This window comes from Anoplolepis gracilipes, chromosome 8 (assembly GCF_047496725.1).
Source record: "Anoplolepis gracilipes chromosome 8, ASM4749672v1, whole genome shotgun sequence".
NCBI classification, from domain to species: Eukaryota; Metazoa; Arthropoda; class Insecta; order Hymenoptera; family Formicidae; genus Anoplolepis; species Anoplolepis gracilipes.
In genome coordinates, this window is record NC_132977.1 from 5386372 (window position 1) to 5399247 (window position 12876).

Here is a 12876-nt window from a genome sequence, read left to right on the forward strand (position 1 = left end):
TGGTATGAAAATATTTTTGACGAATCTTTTCTATCGCTTTCTATAGTGGATCGATCATTTCAATATAAGTAAGTGCCACAAAAGTATGCTTATATGTATACATACACTGCAAAAATCCATTATTACTTTGCAACTTAGCACCCACTAACACAGTATGTACAACAAATAAAGACGGATATTCAGTCTTACTTCAATCATGTTACAGTGTTGACAATGGTGATCACTATTCAACAGACTTTGCGTCCTCTTTTCATTACGTGCTTTATTATAGGTTTAGGAGTATGTCCTATGAAACAGCCAAATTCAAAAATTCGGTGGATTGTTTACTTAAGTATTTTATATGTATTAATAATCTGGTTTATTTATGCTTATATCTACTACCATACAGTGACTCTTTTTACATGGAAGGTATTATTTCGATCCAACATTATGGCAGTCGTTTCAAACATTAACATCGTTATCTCTGTCATATCTATAATTATGACTTTCTATCATCAAAAGGTACAATTATATTTTTAGAATTTATATATAAATTACATTATATACATGCGTAATATTAATATTATATTTCATAATATTATAATCTTCAATACATTAATTTTTTGTAAAAAATTAAAATTTTTTCCAAATGATATTACTTAAATTTTTTTAATGGCTGCATGTAATTGTACCTTATATAAAGAGAAAGGCAAAAAAGAGTGTGTGCACCTACAATGTTCTTTTAGAGATTCGAAATATGTCTGAAAAAACTTGCTGTTGTGGATAATACCTTGGAAAAATTGGGCACTCCGAAAATGTATCAAAAGATGTATACACGATCAAAACTAATTATAATTGGATGGATTGTATACTGTCTTAGTATAAACTTGTACGATACGATATGGTGGTCGAGTGTAAACAAAGTTGCTTGGAGATTTCTTGTAGCTCATATATTAAATCATTGCGCCCACATAAATACGTTTGTAGACTTCTTATTTATTTTTATCTTATGGTTTGTATAATATTTAGTGTATGTACATAGCAAGCAAACTTATATATTCTTAAATCTTTATGAGGTTTTTTTGTAAATTTGATACTATAATTGATAAGTTAAAGATATCAGAAAATTTAATAGTATTTTTGTAGTATTTTTGTCAAAAACTTTTAAATATTCTATTTTAATTAAAAATCATATAATGCACATTAAAAGACATGTTATGTCGATGTACGTGAACATCAAGTATGTCAAAAATTCTGATATGTCCAAGTAATGTATTATATAATTATTAAAATATATACTGTAATACAGGTATATTGGTAGCAGATTTGACAAAATAAACGAACATATGCAATGTCTATTGAAAGAGAAGTGCGAGTTTAAATATATATGGGAGAGACCCGTTTCCGATTTACATCGATATACTTTATGTATTCACAATTACAAGCTAACATTATGGACTTTAATGTAATTAATATACACAAGTTCGAAAGGATTAGAACATTCTTTATGTTGATTTAATAATAAAATTTGATTAGTTTGTAGAAAAATATAGCTTTCTAGTAATAAAATATACATGTCTTCCAACAGGCATCTTCATTTAGAATTATGTCGCATTGCTCGCGAGTTGAATTCGATGTTTGAAATACAAACAACTTTTGAAATGGGATCGTACTTTGCAAACATAACATCAATGTGTTATTACTTCTTTGTGATGCTAACGCAGGAACATCGAGAACAAATATCAGTATACATGTGGATTAATTTTATCTACTGGTCTTTCATATTAGTAATGAGACTCTACATCATAAATCACGTTTATGAGAATGTTAGTGTTAAGGTAAAACAACCCACACATACAATTCTCAGTAAAAATATACATGTTTTCAATTTTTATTTAAAATATATTAGTAAATTCTAAATTTTTTTAGGCTAAGAAAATTGACAAGATAATTCATCAATTAACAAATATTTTTCCATGTGCTGACATTTTGGAGGAAGTAAAAAATATTTTAATTACGTATAACACAAAAAGTAAAACAAAGTAGTTAATATTTCTTTAATGACAGTTATCAATTTACAGATTTATCAATTTACTTTACTAGCAATATATCATCCGTTGAAGTTCACTGCGATGTATCTTTTCCATTTTGGCAACGACTTTCTTCGAAAGGTTTATCTTTATTATTTTCTTATTTTACCGTTCTTTATTACCATTCTTATCCTATATTTCAAATATAAATTATAAAAATTTAAAAAAAATGAATTTCAAAATTATCTTTATCATGAAATTGTTATTATTATTTTTCTATATTACGTACATTATAATAGTTTCTTTTTGACTTTTCTTTGCATTTCTTGCAATAAATTGCTTTTATTTAGTCGTTAAAAATTAATTGTTATTTTTTTTAGGTTTGCATGATGGTTCTAGCATATGTCATTATCATGGTGCAAATGTCACTGGAATAAAGTTTCAAAAAAGAGAGCAAGAATTACAGTATACCTTATATTAAGTTCAACATTATAACAATGCATTAAGATTTTTTATAGAATTGTACTAATAAAATATTACTTAAAAAGCTTGCAAAATATTAATACGTAGTAATTAATAAAATATAATGTAATTTTATCATGTAAATATATTTTATTTTTTCGATAAATTAATTATGTAAATATTTCTAAACCTGATTATGTATCAATCTTTTTTTAAAAAAATACTGTAATATTTTTGAAGATTAAAAATTAAATTGTACATATACGTATTTATATTAATAATAAAATTAATTTAATTTAATTAGCTGATTATAAATTGTCAATCCTCACAATTAAAATCATTTCATCTAAAGATTATTATTGTACAAATTATACAGAGTTTTCATATAAAGACACAAGTATATATAGCAAGTAACAATATAGCAAGAATTTTTACAATTACTATAATTGTTTACACTTTATAAAATAGTACGTAGATAATTTTGCAAAAAAGCATTTATTTTAATTATCTATCTATCATTCTGTCGTTTGATATTTATCGCTCTAATGGTATTTCCAACATATTACACAGTATAATTCTTGTAAAGTTTCCTGCAGGACGTACAAAAAAAGTGAAAATAATTTTTTAATTTGCACGAATATTATCACAAAGTATCTTGTGTGTATTTGTATTTCATATTACAAATTGTAATTTAAATTTATAATTTCGATAACTATGGCGAAGACGATTCAGGCAGCGCTGTCACCAATATTGATTGTTGGATCATTCTGTGGCTTGGCTATTTTCGAATATCCTCTTGGACGACCGAGGCCATATCTCACTTATTTATATTTTTTAATCGCAGGCAGCATTTATGTGTATCTCTCCTATTATCAATTCTGTATTAATCGTATTGCTTTATATTATATGTTATCCTGGACTAATATAATAATAATATTTAGCTCAATTGTGTCAATGTGTGTCAGCTTATTTCATTTTAAGGTAGGAATTATAATATTATCTAAATTTGTTACGCTTTAATATTTGAATATTAAAGTACTTCTTATTAAGAACACTAATCTCAATTGTTAATGAATAGACAAATATCAATGTTTAAGAGTAACATTTCTAATAGGTCCGTGTAATAGTTGTATTTAGTTATACCTGTATTTATTTTTTCTCTATTTTAAATTAATCAATAAATTATATTATTTTTTAGAGATTGAAAACGTGTTTATGTAAACTTTCTCTTGTGGATGATACACTGGAAGTATTCGGAACATCAAAGGAATATCGAAAGCTGTATAAACAAACAATTCGAATAATAATAGAATGGATTTTAATAACTTGTCTTGTGAATATTTGCGACAGTTTCTGGCTATATAATTATAAACATTTCAGCATCAATAATATTTGGTTTGCGTTCATAATGAATTATATGTTCCACGCAAACGTTCTCAATGGTTTAATTTGGGGAATTATTGTAAGGTCAGTATATATGTACAGAATCGAAAAATCTTTTTACAAACAATATGTAAGTAATAAAAATATTTAGAAAATTTAAAAAAGTAGATATTTCAAATTTATCTTATATTATTATGCATTATTTTCTAGTTTTCTTTTAATATTTTAAGATTTCATATAAAGTAAATTAAAACTTTATTTTATAATGTTTTGTAATTAGCATTGTTAATTTTGTTGATAAATGCAATATATATTAAATAACCAAAAAATAATATAATAAAATCATTATTTTGCATACATAAGCTGCATTTATTTGAACGCTCATAAACTAAAAGTATCAATCTATTTTTATTCGCTGTATAATGAACACAAAGATAGAATGATGTTTTCAGCGTATAAGTGTCCAAAAATAATGCAGCTACAAATATAATACCTACATGTACATAAAATAATAATTAGCAATGACGAAAAAAAATAAAAATATAGAAAAGAAACAAAATTTTATATTAATAAATATCTGAATAAATATGTATATATATATATATATACATATATATATGTATATATATATATATATATATGTATGTGTGTGTGTGTGTGTGTAGATTTTCATAATATTATAGATGATAAATTCTCTTCTTAACTTTTAGTTTTTCATTAAATTCAGGTACGTAGGCTCCAGATTTCATCAAATCAACAAGCACGTTTATGATCTGTTTAAAGATGATACAATGTGCACCAAAAGGCAAAAATTAATCTTAAATAGTCAGCAACATATAGAAGAACAAAGAAAGTGTAGACAATACATGTGGATTCTAATGTAATCATAATGTAAAAATTGCAACGTACACATTAAATATAGATAAAATTTTCACATTTTATTTATCTAATTAAAGAATAAATTGTATTTTTACATTAAAAATATCTTTGCCCAAGCTTGAACACATTTGTAAATTAATTTAATTATAACAATTATAATGTGATTGCAGGCATGTTCACCTGGAATTATGCTTTATATCACGCGAGTTGAACAAAGTATTCAGTATACAAATGACACTGCAGATGGCATCTTATTTCGCGTTATATGTGGGAATATGTTGTGACTTTTATGCAACATATACAGATAAAAATACAAATACATATAAAAATTTCCTACATAAATTAATTAACTATATCTGGACCGTTATATATACTGCTATACTTTTTTCATTAAATTATATCTGTCAAATGATTTTTGATGAGGTATAATAAAATAGAGTAGTTATTAAAGTCATTAATAAAAAAATTTATTTAAAAACAAGAATAATTAACAGCAATAAATAACAGCAGATTTTATCAATTTTGCAACTATTGAAAATCATTAGCAAATAACGTTCACATTAATTAGTTTTTATTAAATTATTTGATCATACTTTTCTTATCTAAGACACTTGTTATAGTTTACAAGTTACAATTTTGTGTAATTTTAGGCAAATGAGACAGTAACAATTCTTTATAAATTATTTAATGATATTTCGGATAAAGATTTACGAAACCAGGTAAATTATTGCCACATGTTTTAATACAACATCTTGTATCTATTACATTTAGTTTATATTTATCCGATTATTAATCTAAAATACAGATTCTACAATTTATACTACAGATAAAACGAAAGGAAGTAAAATTTTATGGTATGGGACTTTTCTATTTCGGTTACGATTTCATTCGTAAGGTATGTTGTATATTTTGCAAAAATATAAATTATTATAATACAAATATAATAAATATAATAAAAAAAAATATTGTGTCTAATTCTTCTTAAATGACAAAAATTTTAAATACTGCTAAAAAAATGTGTATTTTTATGTTTATATGTTTCTAATATAAACGTAATATACACTTTTCACATTGTCATATTGCATATCTTATTTTTAAACTTTTGCAATTGGGAACAAGTTTGCTTCTGTCAAATAAAAAAAAAACATACTTTCAGTTTTATGTGGCCATTGCAACTGTGTTGGTAATTATAATGCAAATGCATATAACTTATGATGATCTATTACCGTATGATGACAATTGATAAAAGTTAATAAAAGTTAGGCAAACGTATATAAGAATAAACTATAAAAACACCTTCTGACATGTATTCATGATACACACTTTCTTGAAGAAAAAAAATATATAAATAATAACAAAAAACAGAGAATGCAAATTTATTTAATAGTCCTTTAAAATATGTATAATTTTAACTATTAATCGTTTATTTCTAATCACTATTTTTTGGAAAAAAATTTTTCTTACTACAATAACAAATATATATTATAAAGTAATTTTTAATAACAAAGAAAAATTATGTAAGAGAAAATTATTTCTTCCAGTAAAAAGCATATACTTGTTTTATTTAATCTAAAATATTGTATATTATATTTCATATCATATTACACTTATATAACATTATATTATATTATATATTTATTCTGTACGCCTCAAATATTATAGAACAAATTAAATTGCTTTGACATACATCTTCGCTTTTTATTCACTCTACTTAAAAGATTAATTCATATTTTATTAATTTGTACTTCATTTGAGATATTGAATTTATGTACTACGGCATATAAACGTAATGTCACAAGAATAATCGCTTAGTCATTTCTACTTTAAAGAAAAATTATATATATATAAATAACAACTCCGGAGGGAAAAGACGAACTAATCTATGATCTGTATATTTTGTCGTTCGATACTGGCTAGTTAAAATAACAATTTCGATCTATTCCGCAATATAATTCGCGCAAAGCTTATTCCTGGAAGACCTAAAAGAAAAGTGAAAGTTTGTTCGAGATTTTCGCAGGAATTACCAAAGTGTTCCTACTTTGCTTAGTAAAATGTAAATTGATGTGGTTCGAGAAATATGCCAAAGACAATCCAAATAACGCTGTCACTCCTATTGATCATTGCTTTATTTTATGGTTTGAACTTCTTCGAATATCCGTTTGGACAATTTAAACTACTTACTTCTTTTCTATATTTATTGATTACATGGAGCTTTTATGCGTATCTCTCTAATTATCTGATTTACATTAGTTATACTTCATATCTGTACATGATGTAATTATGATATAATAATAGGAAAACTTATTGCAATTGTGTCGACATTTGCCTTTTTCTTTCATTTTAAGGTATGTGTAAAAATTTAGAATTTTATTCCAAAAATACTTCAGAAAAATTAATCTCTCAAACTTTTTTTATGATTAGAAAATATTATAATGTTTAAAAAATTTTGGAATAAATATCTCAATACTTGTATCCTTTTTTATTTATCTTAGTAATATTATATATTTTAAAAATTAATAATTATATCTCTCGACAATTTCTTTGTAAAAAAATATTCTAATAACACATTATCAGTTCCTCCTTAATACTATGTAACCGATATTATTTTTTAAGAAATTTAAAATGTGTTTGCAACAACTTTCTATTGTGAATGATATATTAAAAATACTCGGAATGTCAAAAAAATATCGACGACTGTATATATATATATATATATATATATATGGGTAATTCAAATAATAATGGGATGGATTGTATTGACTCTTATAATGAATATATGTGACAGTGTCTGATTGAATTATGAATATTTCAGCATTATTCGTATTTGTGCACCATTTATAGTAAATCATTTGAATCATGTCAATATCTTCATCGGTTTGATATGGAGCATTATGCTGGAGTCAGTAGTCAGTATATGAATATTGTAAAGTTATTTTACAAATAATATGTAAAAATTAGATTTAAAAAATGTCAATAACTAAAAAAATTTTTTTTAATATTTCGAATCATTTATATAAGGTGTATAATTTCAGATAAAATTTTATCAAATAATATTATTATTTTAAAACAGAATAATTCAATATAATTGACCAAAAAGATAATAGAATTATATTCTATTAAAAATTAATATAGAATAAAAGTATATTAATATGTAAATTTTAAAAAATTTAATTTAATTTATATTATTTTTAATGCTTAGTAATATAATGAAATCTTACATATATGTTTAATATACTCTTGTAAAGTTTTTCTATTCTTGTAGTTATACATCAGATTCTCTTTCAGCTCTAGTTTTTCATTAAATTCAGGTACGTAAGCTCCAGATTTCAACGAATTAATAAATATATTCATAATCTGTTTGAAAAAAGAAACAGAGCATATCAAAGAAAAAAATAAATTAATCTTAATTCCTCAGAAAAAACAAGACTTAAGAAATGCAAGCAGTACATGTGAATTATAATGTATATCTCTTTGAATTTATTTTACATTATTTTATTAATTTAATTTTATGGAATACCTGACTTTTTACATACTTTAAGCTTTAGTCTATTCTACTATTAAAATATTCTTTACTTATTTCTGTATTCATAACTTGGTTTAATTATAACAATTTTTTATGATTTGATTATATAGGCAGGTTCATCTGCAGCTATGCCTTAGATCACGTGAATTAAACAAAGTATTTAACATACCAATGACTTTAAATATGGCGGTTTATTTTTTAACTAGCGTGGAGATGTCTCGCCAAATTTACAGGTCGTACCTAGACAGAAACACAATTATTGAAGTTAGACAAGCTATAGATAATCTAAGTATTTTTATTTTTGGCATTATAAAAAACATGATATTTCTTACATTAAATTATATCTGCCACACACTTAACGATAAGATAACGGAATATTAAATTATCAATTAATTGCAATTAATATAAATCAAAATATAAATTACTCTAACATCCGCTCTTTGACTCTGGATTGGCCTTTTTTTGTAATTTATATAAAAATATGATTTTATATTTTTGAGCCTTTAATTAAATAATTAAAAACGCTCAGCATATACTAAGTGCTATATACGGTGCGCGCTTATACGCTGAGCGTTTTTAATTAATATTTTAATAATTATTGCGCAAATCGCAAAATGGTAGAGGACTTTTATGTTCAGTTTGAACTGCTCTATTAATCCTAAAAAGATGGAGCAATTATTATCGGACACTTTGTATACATATATATATACTTATTTAATATTTATAATAGTAATATCTTACTTAGGAAATTATAAACTGTCAATTCTTATAATTTAAATCGTTTTACTCAAAAATTATTTTTTGTCCAATTTATATACAAAATCCATCCATTTTCATATAACATATGACACAACATAGCATGGTACAACATAGCAAGAATGTTTAGTTTATAACTATTTACGCCTTATATAATAATATAGCTGTGTGTAAGTAATAATTTTGCGCAAAAAAGGTCATGTAATTTAAATTATATATCTGTTTATCCTATCGTTCGATATTCATCGGTCTAATAGCAGTTTCAACATACTACGCAGTATAATTCTTGTAAAGTTTCCTGCAGGATGTACAAAAAAAAGTGAAAATAATTTTTCAATTTGTACCAATATTACAACAAAGTATTTTGTGTGTATTCATATTTTATATTACAAAATGTAATTTAAATTTATAATTTCGATAACTATGGCAAAGACGATTCAGGCAGCGTTGTCACCAATATTGATTGTTGGATCATTCTGTGGCTTGGCCATTTTCGAATATCCTCTTGAACGACCGAGGTCATATCTGACTTGTTTATATTTTTTAATCGCAGGCAGCATTTATGTGTATCTCTCCTATTATATATTCAGTATTAATCGTATTGCTTTATATTTTATGTTATCCTGGACTAATATAATAATAATATTTAGCACTACTCTATTGATGTTTGGCAGCTTGTTTTATTTTAAGGTAAGATTATAAATCATATTTCTCAAATTTGTTACGTTTTAACCTTTGTATATTAAAGTACTTTTTATTAAGAGCACTGATCTTAATTGTCAAAATAAATATCAATGTTTAAAAGTGATGTTTTTAAGATCAGTTTCAATAGTATTATCATAGAATGTTTAAAAAAATATATATTATCTGTATTTATTGTATATTGTATTCTTTGATTTAAATTAATCATTAAATTATATTATTTTTTAAGAAATTAAAAACGTGTTTATATAAACTTTCTATCGTGGATGATACATTGGAAGTACTCGGAACATCAAAGGATTATCGAAAATTATATAAATGGACAATTCGAACAACAATAGGATGGATTTTACTAATTTTTTTTGTCAATACTTACGATATTTTGTCTTTAGACTATAAACATTTCAGCATCAATAATATTTGTATTGTGTTTATAGCGAATCATATGTTTCACGTAAATGCTCTCAATGGTTTAATTTGGGGAGTTATTTTGAGGTCAGTACATGTACAGCTTCCAAAAATCTTTTTTATAAACAATATATGTATCACAAAAATATTTAGAAAACTTTTATAAAAATAGATCTTTTAAATTTTACCTTATATCATTATTCATTATAGTATCTTCTAGATTTCTTTGAATACTTTAAAATTTCATTTTCAAATAGTGTGAAATAAGATCTTATTAATTAACTTTGTTAGTTTGATAAGTACAGTATATATATATATATATATATAAACATAAAAAAATAATATAATATAATTATTGGTTTACATATACTACATAGGCTGCATTTACTTTAAACAATCATGCGCTGAAAACGTCAATCTATTTTTCTTTGATGTATAATGAGTAACAAAGATAGAATGATGTCAGTATGTGAGTGTCTAAAAAAACGCAGTTACAAATATAATACTTATATAAACATAATAAACAGTTGATGAAACACAAAGAGAAAACAGAGAAAAGAAACAAAATTTTTACAAATTTGAAAATAGCAGATACATTTTAAATAACTGTTTCTCTTTTAACCTTTAGTTTTTCATGAAATTCAGGTACGTAAGCTCCAGATTTAGTGAAATCAATGAGCACGTTTATGATCTGTTTAAAGACGATGCAATGTGCACTAGAAGACAAAATAAATTAATTTTAATTAATCAGCAAAATACAGAAGAAAAAAGAAAATGCAGACAATATATGTGGATTATAATGTAATCATAATGTAAAAATTACAAAGTACACATTAAGTATACATGAACTTTAATTAAAATTTTTACATCTTATTTAGCTCATTAAAGAATCCAAGCTTAAACACATTTATAAATTAATTTAATTATAACAATTATAATTTGATTGCAGGCATGTTCACCTGGAATTATGCTTTATATCACGCGAGTTAAACAAAGTATTCAGTATACAAATGACACTACAAATGGCATCTTATTTTGCGTTCTTTGTGGAAATGTGTTGCCAAAGTTACTCAATATATATACATAAAGATGCAGATACATTTCAATATATTCTAGATGAATTTAATTTCATCTGGGCCATTGTATATACTGCCAAACTTTTTACATTAAATTATATTTGTCAAACAATTTGCGATAAGGTATAATATAATAATTATTAAGCATTAATAACAAAATTTAATTAACAACGATAATAATAAATTGTATCAATTTTGCAACATTGATAATCATTAATAAGTGACATTGATATTAAATAGTTTTCATAAAATTGACTTGATATTAATTTTTTATATAAAATATTTGTTACAATTTACATGCTACAATTTTATACAATTTCAGGCAAACGAGACAGTAACAATTCTTTATAAATTATCTAATGACAATTCAGATAAAGACTTACGAGAACAGGTAAATTATTGCCGCATGATTTCATACAGCATCTTATATGCATGAGGTTTATGTTATATTTATCCGATTATTAATTTAAAATACAGATTCTACAATTTATACTGCAGATAAAACGAAAGGAAGTAAAGTTTTATGGTATGGGCCTTTTCTATTTCGGTTACGACTTCATTCGTACGGTAAGTTGCACATTTTGCATAAATTAATATACGTGAAATATAATAAAAGACGAAATATTATGTTTAATTGTTCTTAGATGACAAAACAGTTTAAATAATGTTACAAAAATGTGTATTTTTATTTTTGTATGTTTCTAATGTAAACGTAATATACATTTTTCACATTGTCATATTGCATATCTTAGATTTTTTAAAGCTTTGCGATTGGGAGCAAGTTTGCTTCTATCATATAAAAAAAGAACACTCTTTCAGTTTTATGCGGCAATTGCGACTATGTTGATAATTATAATGCAAATGCATGTAACTTATGATGATTTAGTACCGTATGATGGCAATTGATAAAAGTTAGTAAAATTAAGCAAGCATATATAAGAATGAACTATAAAAACACTTTTTGACATATATTCATCGTATCCATGCGCACTTTCTTAAAGGGAAAAAAATATAAATATATATAATAAGAAACAAAATATAATAAGAAATATAATAAGAAACAAAATGCAAATTTATTTATTAGTTTTGTAAAATATGTATAATTTTAACTATTATTGTTTAACTATAATTGTTTATTTTTAATCACTATTCTTAGGAGAAAAAATTTTCTTGCTACAATAACAAATATATATTATAGTGTAACTTTTAATAACAAAGAAAAATTATGTAAGAGAAAATTATTTCTTCCAGTAAAAGTCAACAAAAGTATATACTTGTTTTATTTAATCTAAAATATTGTATATTATATTTCATATTATATTACACTTATAACATTATATTATATTATATATTTATTCTGTATGTCTCAAATATTATAGAACAAATTAAATTGCTTTGACATACATCTTTGCTTTTTATTCACTCTATTTAAAAGATTAATTTATATTTTATTAATTTATACTTCATGTGAGATATTGAATTTATGTACTACGGCATATAAACGCAATGTCACGAGATAATCGCTTGGTCATTTCTGCTTTAAAGAAAAATTATATGTATATAGATAACAATTCCGGAGAGAAAAAACGAACTAATCTATGATCTGTATATTTTGTCGTTCGATACTGGCTAGTTAAAATAACAATTTCGATCTATTCCGCAATATAATTCGCGCAAA

General features: G+C 24.2%; 1 protein-coding gene across 1 annotated transcript; it reads left to right on the plus strand.

Annotated features, from left to right (window-relative positions):
• Positions 1–9307: 9307 nt before the first annotated feature.
• On the plus strand, positions 9308–12226 carry LOC140668786 (uncharacterized). The gene is made up of 7 exons (XM_072898098.1): positions 9308–9702; positions 9944–10209; positions 10768–10923; positions 11072–11321; positions 11521–11589; positions 11676–11765; positions 12018–12226. The coding sequence occupies exons 1-7, from the start codon at positions 9436–9438 to the stop codon at positions 12102–12104; spliced, it is 1185 nt and encodes a 394-aa protein (XP_072754199.1). The 5' UTR covers positions 9308–9435; the 3' UTR covers positions 12105–12226.
• The last annotated feature ends 650 nt before the right edge of the window (positions 12227–12876 follow it).

What these genes read in the sequence shown, in the direction of transcription:
- LOC140668786 (XM_072898098.1), top strand. Translation starts at nt 9,436, where the DNA reads ATGGCAAAGACGATTCAGGCAGCGTTGTCACCAATATTGATTGTTGGA. An exon ending in ATTTGGGGAGTTATTTTGAG is followed by an intron (nt 10,210 to 10,767) that starts GTCAGTACATGT and finishes CATGAAATTCAG; the next exon opens with GTACGTAAGCTCCAGATTTA. An exon ending in GTTACGACTTCATTCGTACG is followed by an intron (nt 11,766 to 12,017) that starts GTAAGTTGCACA and finishes ACACTCTTTCAG; the next exon opens with TTTTATGCGGCAATTGCGAC.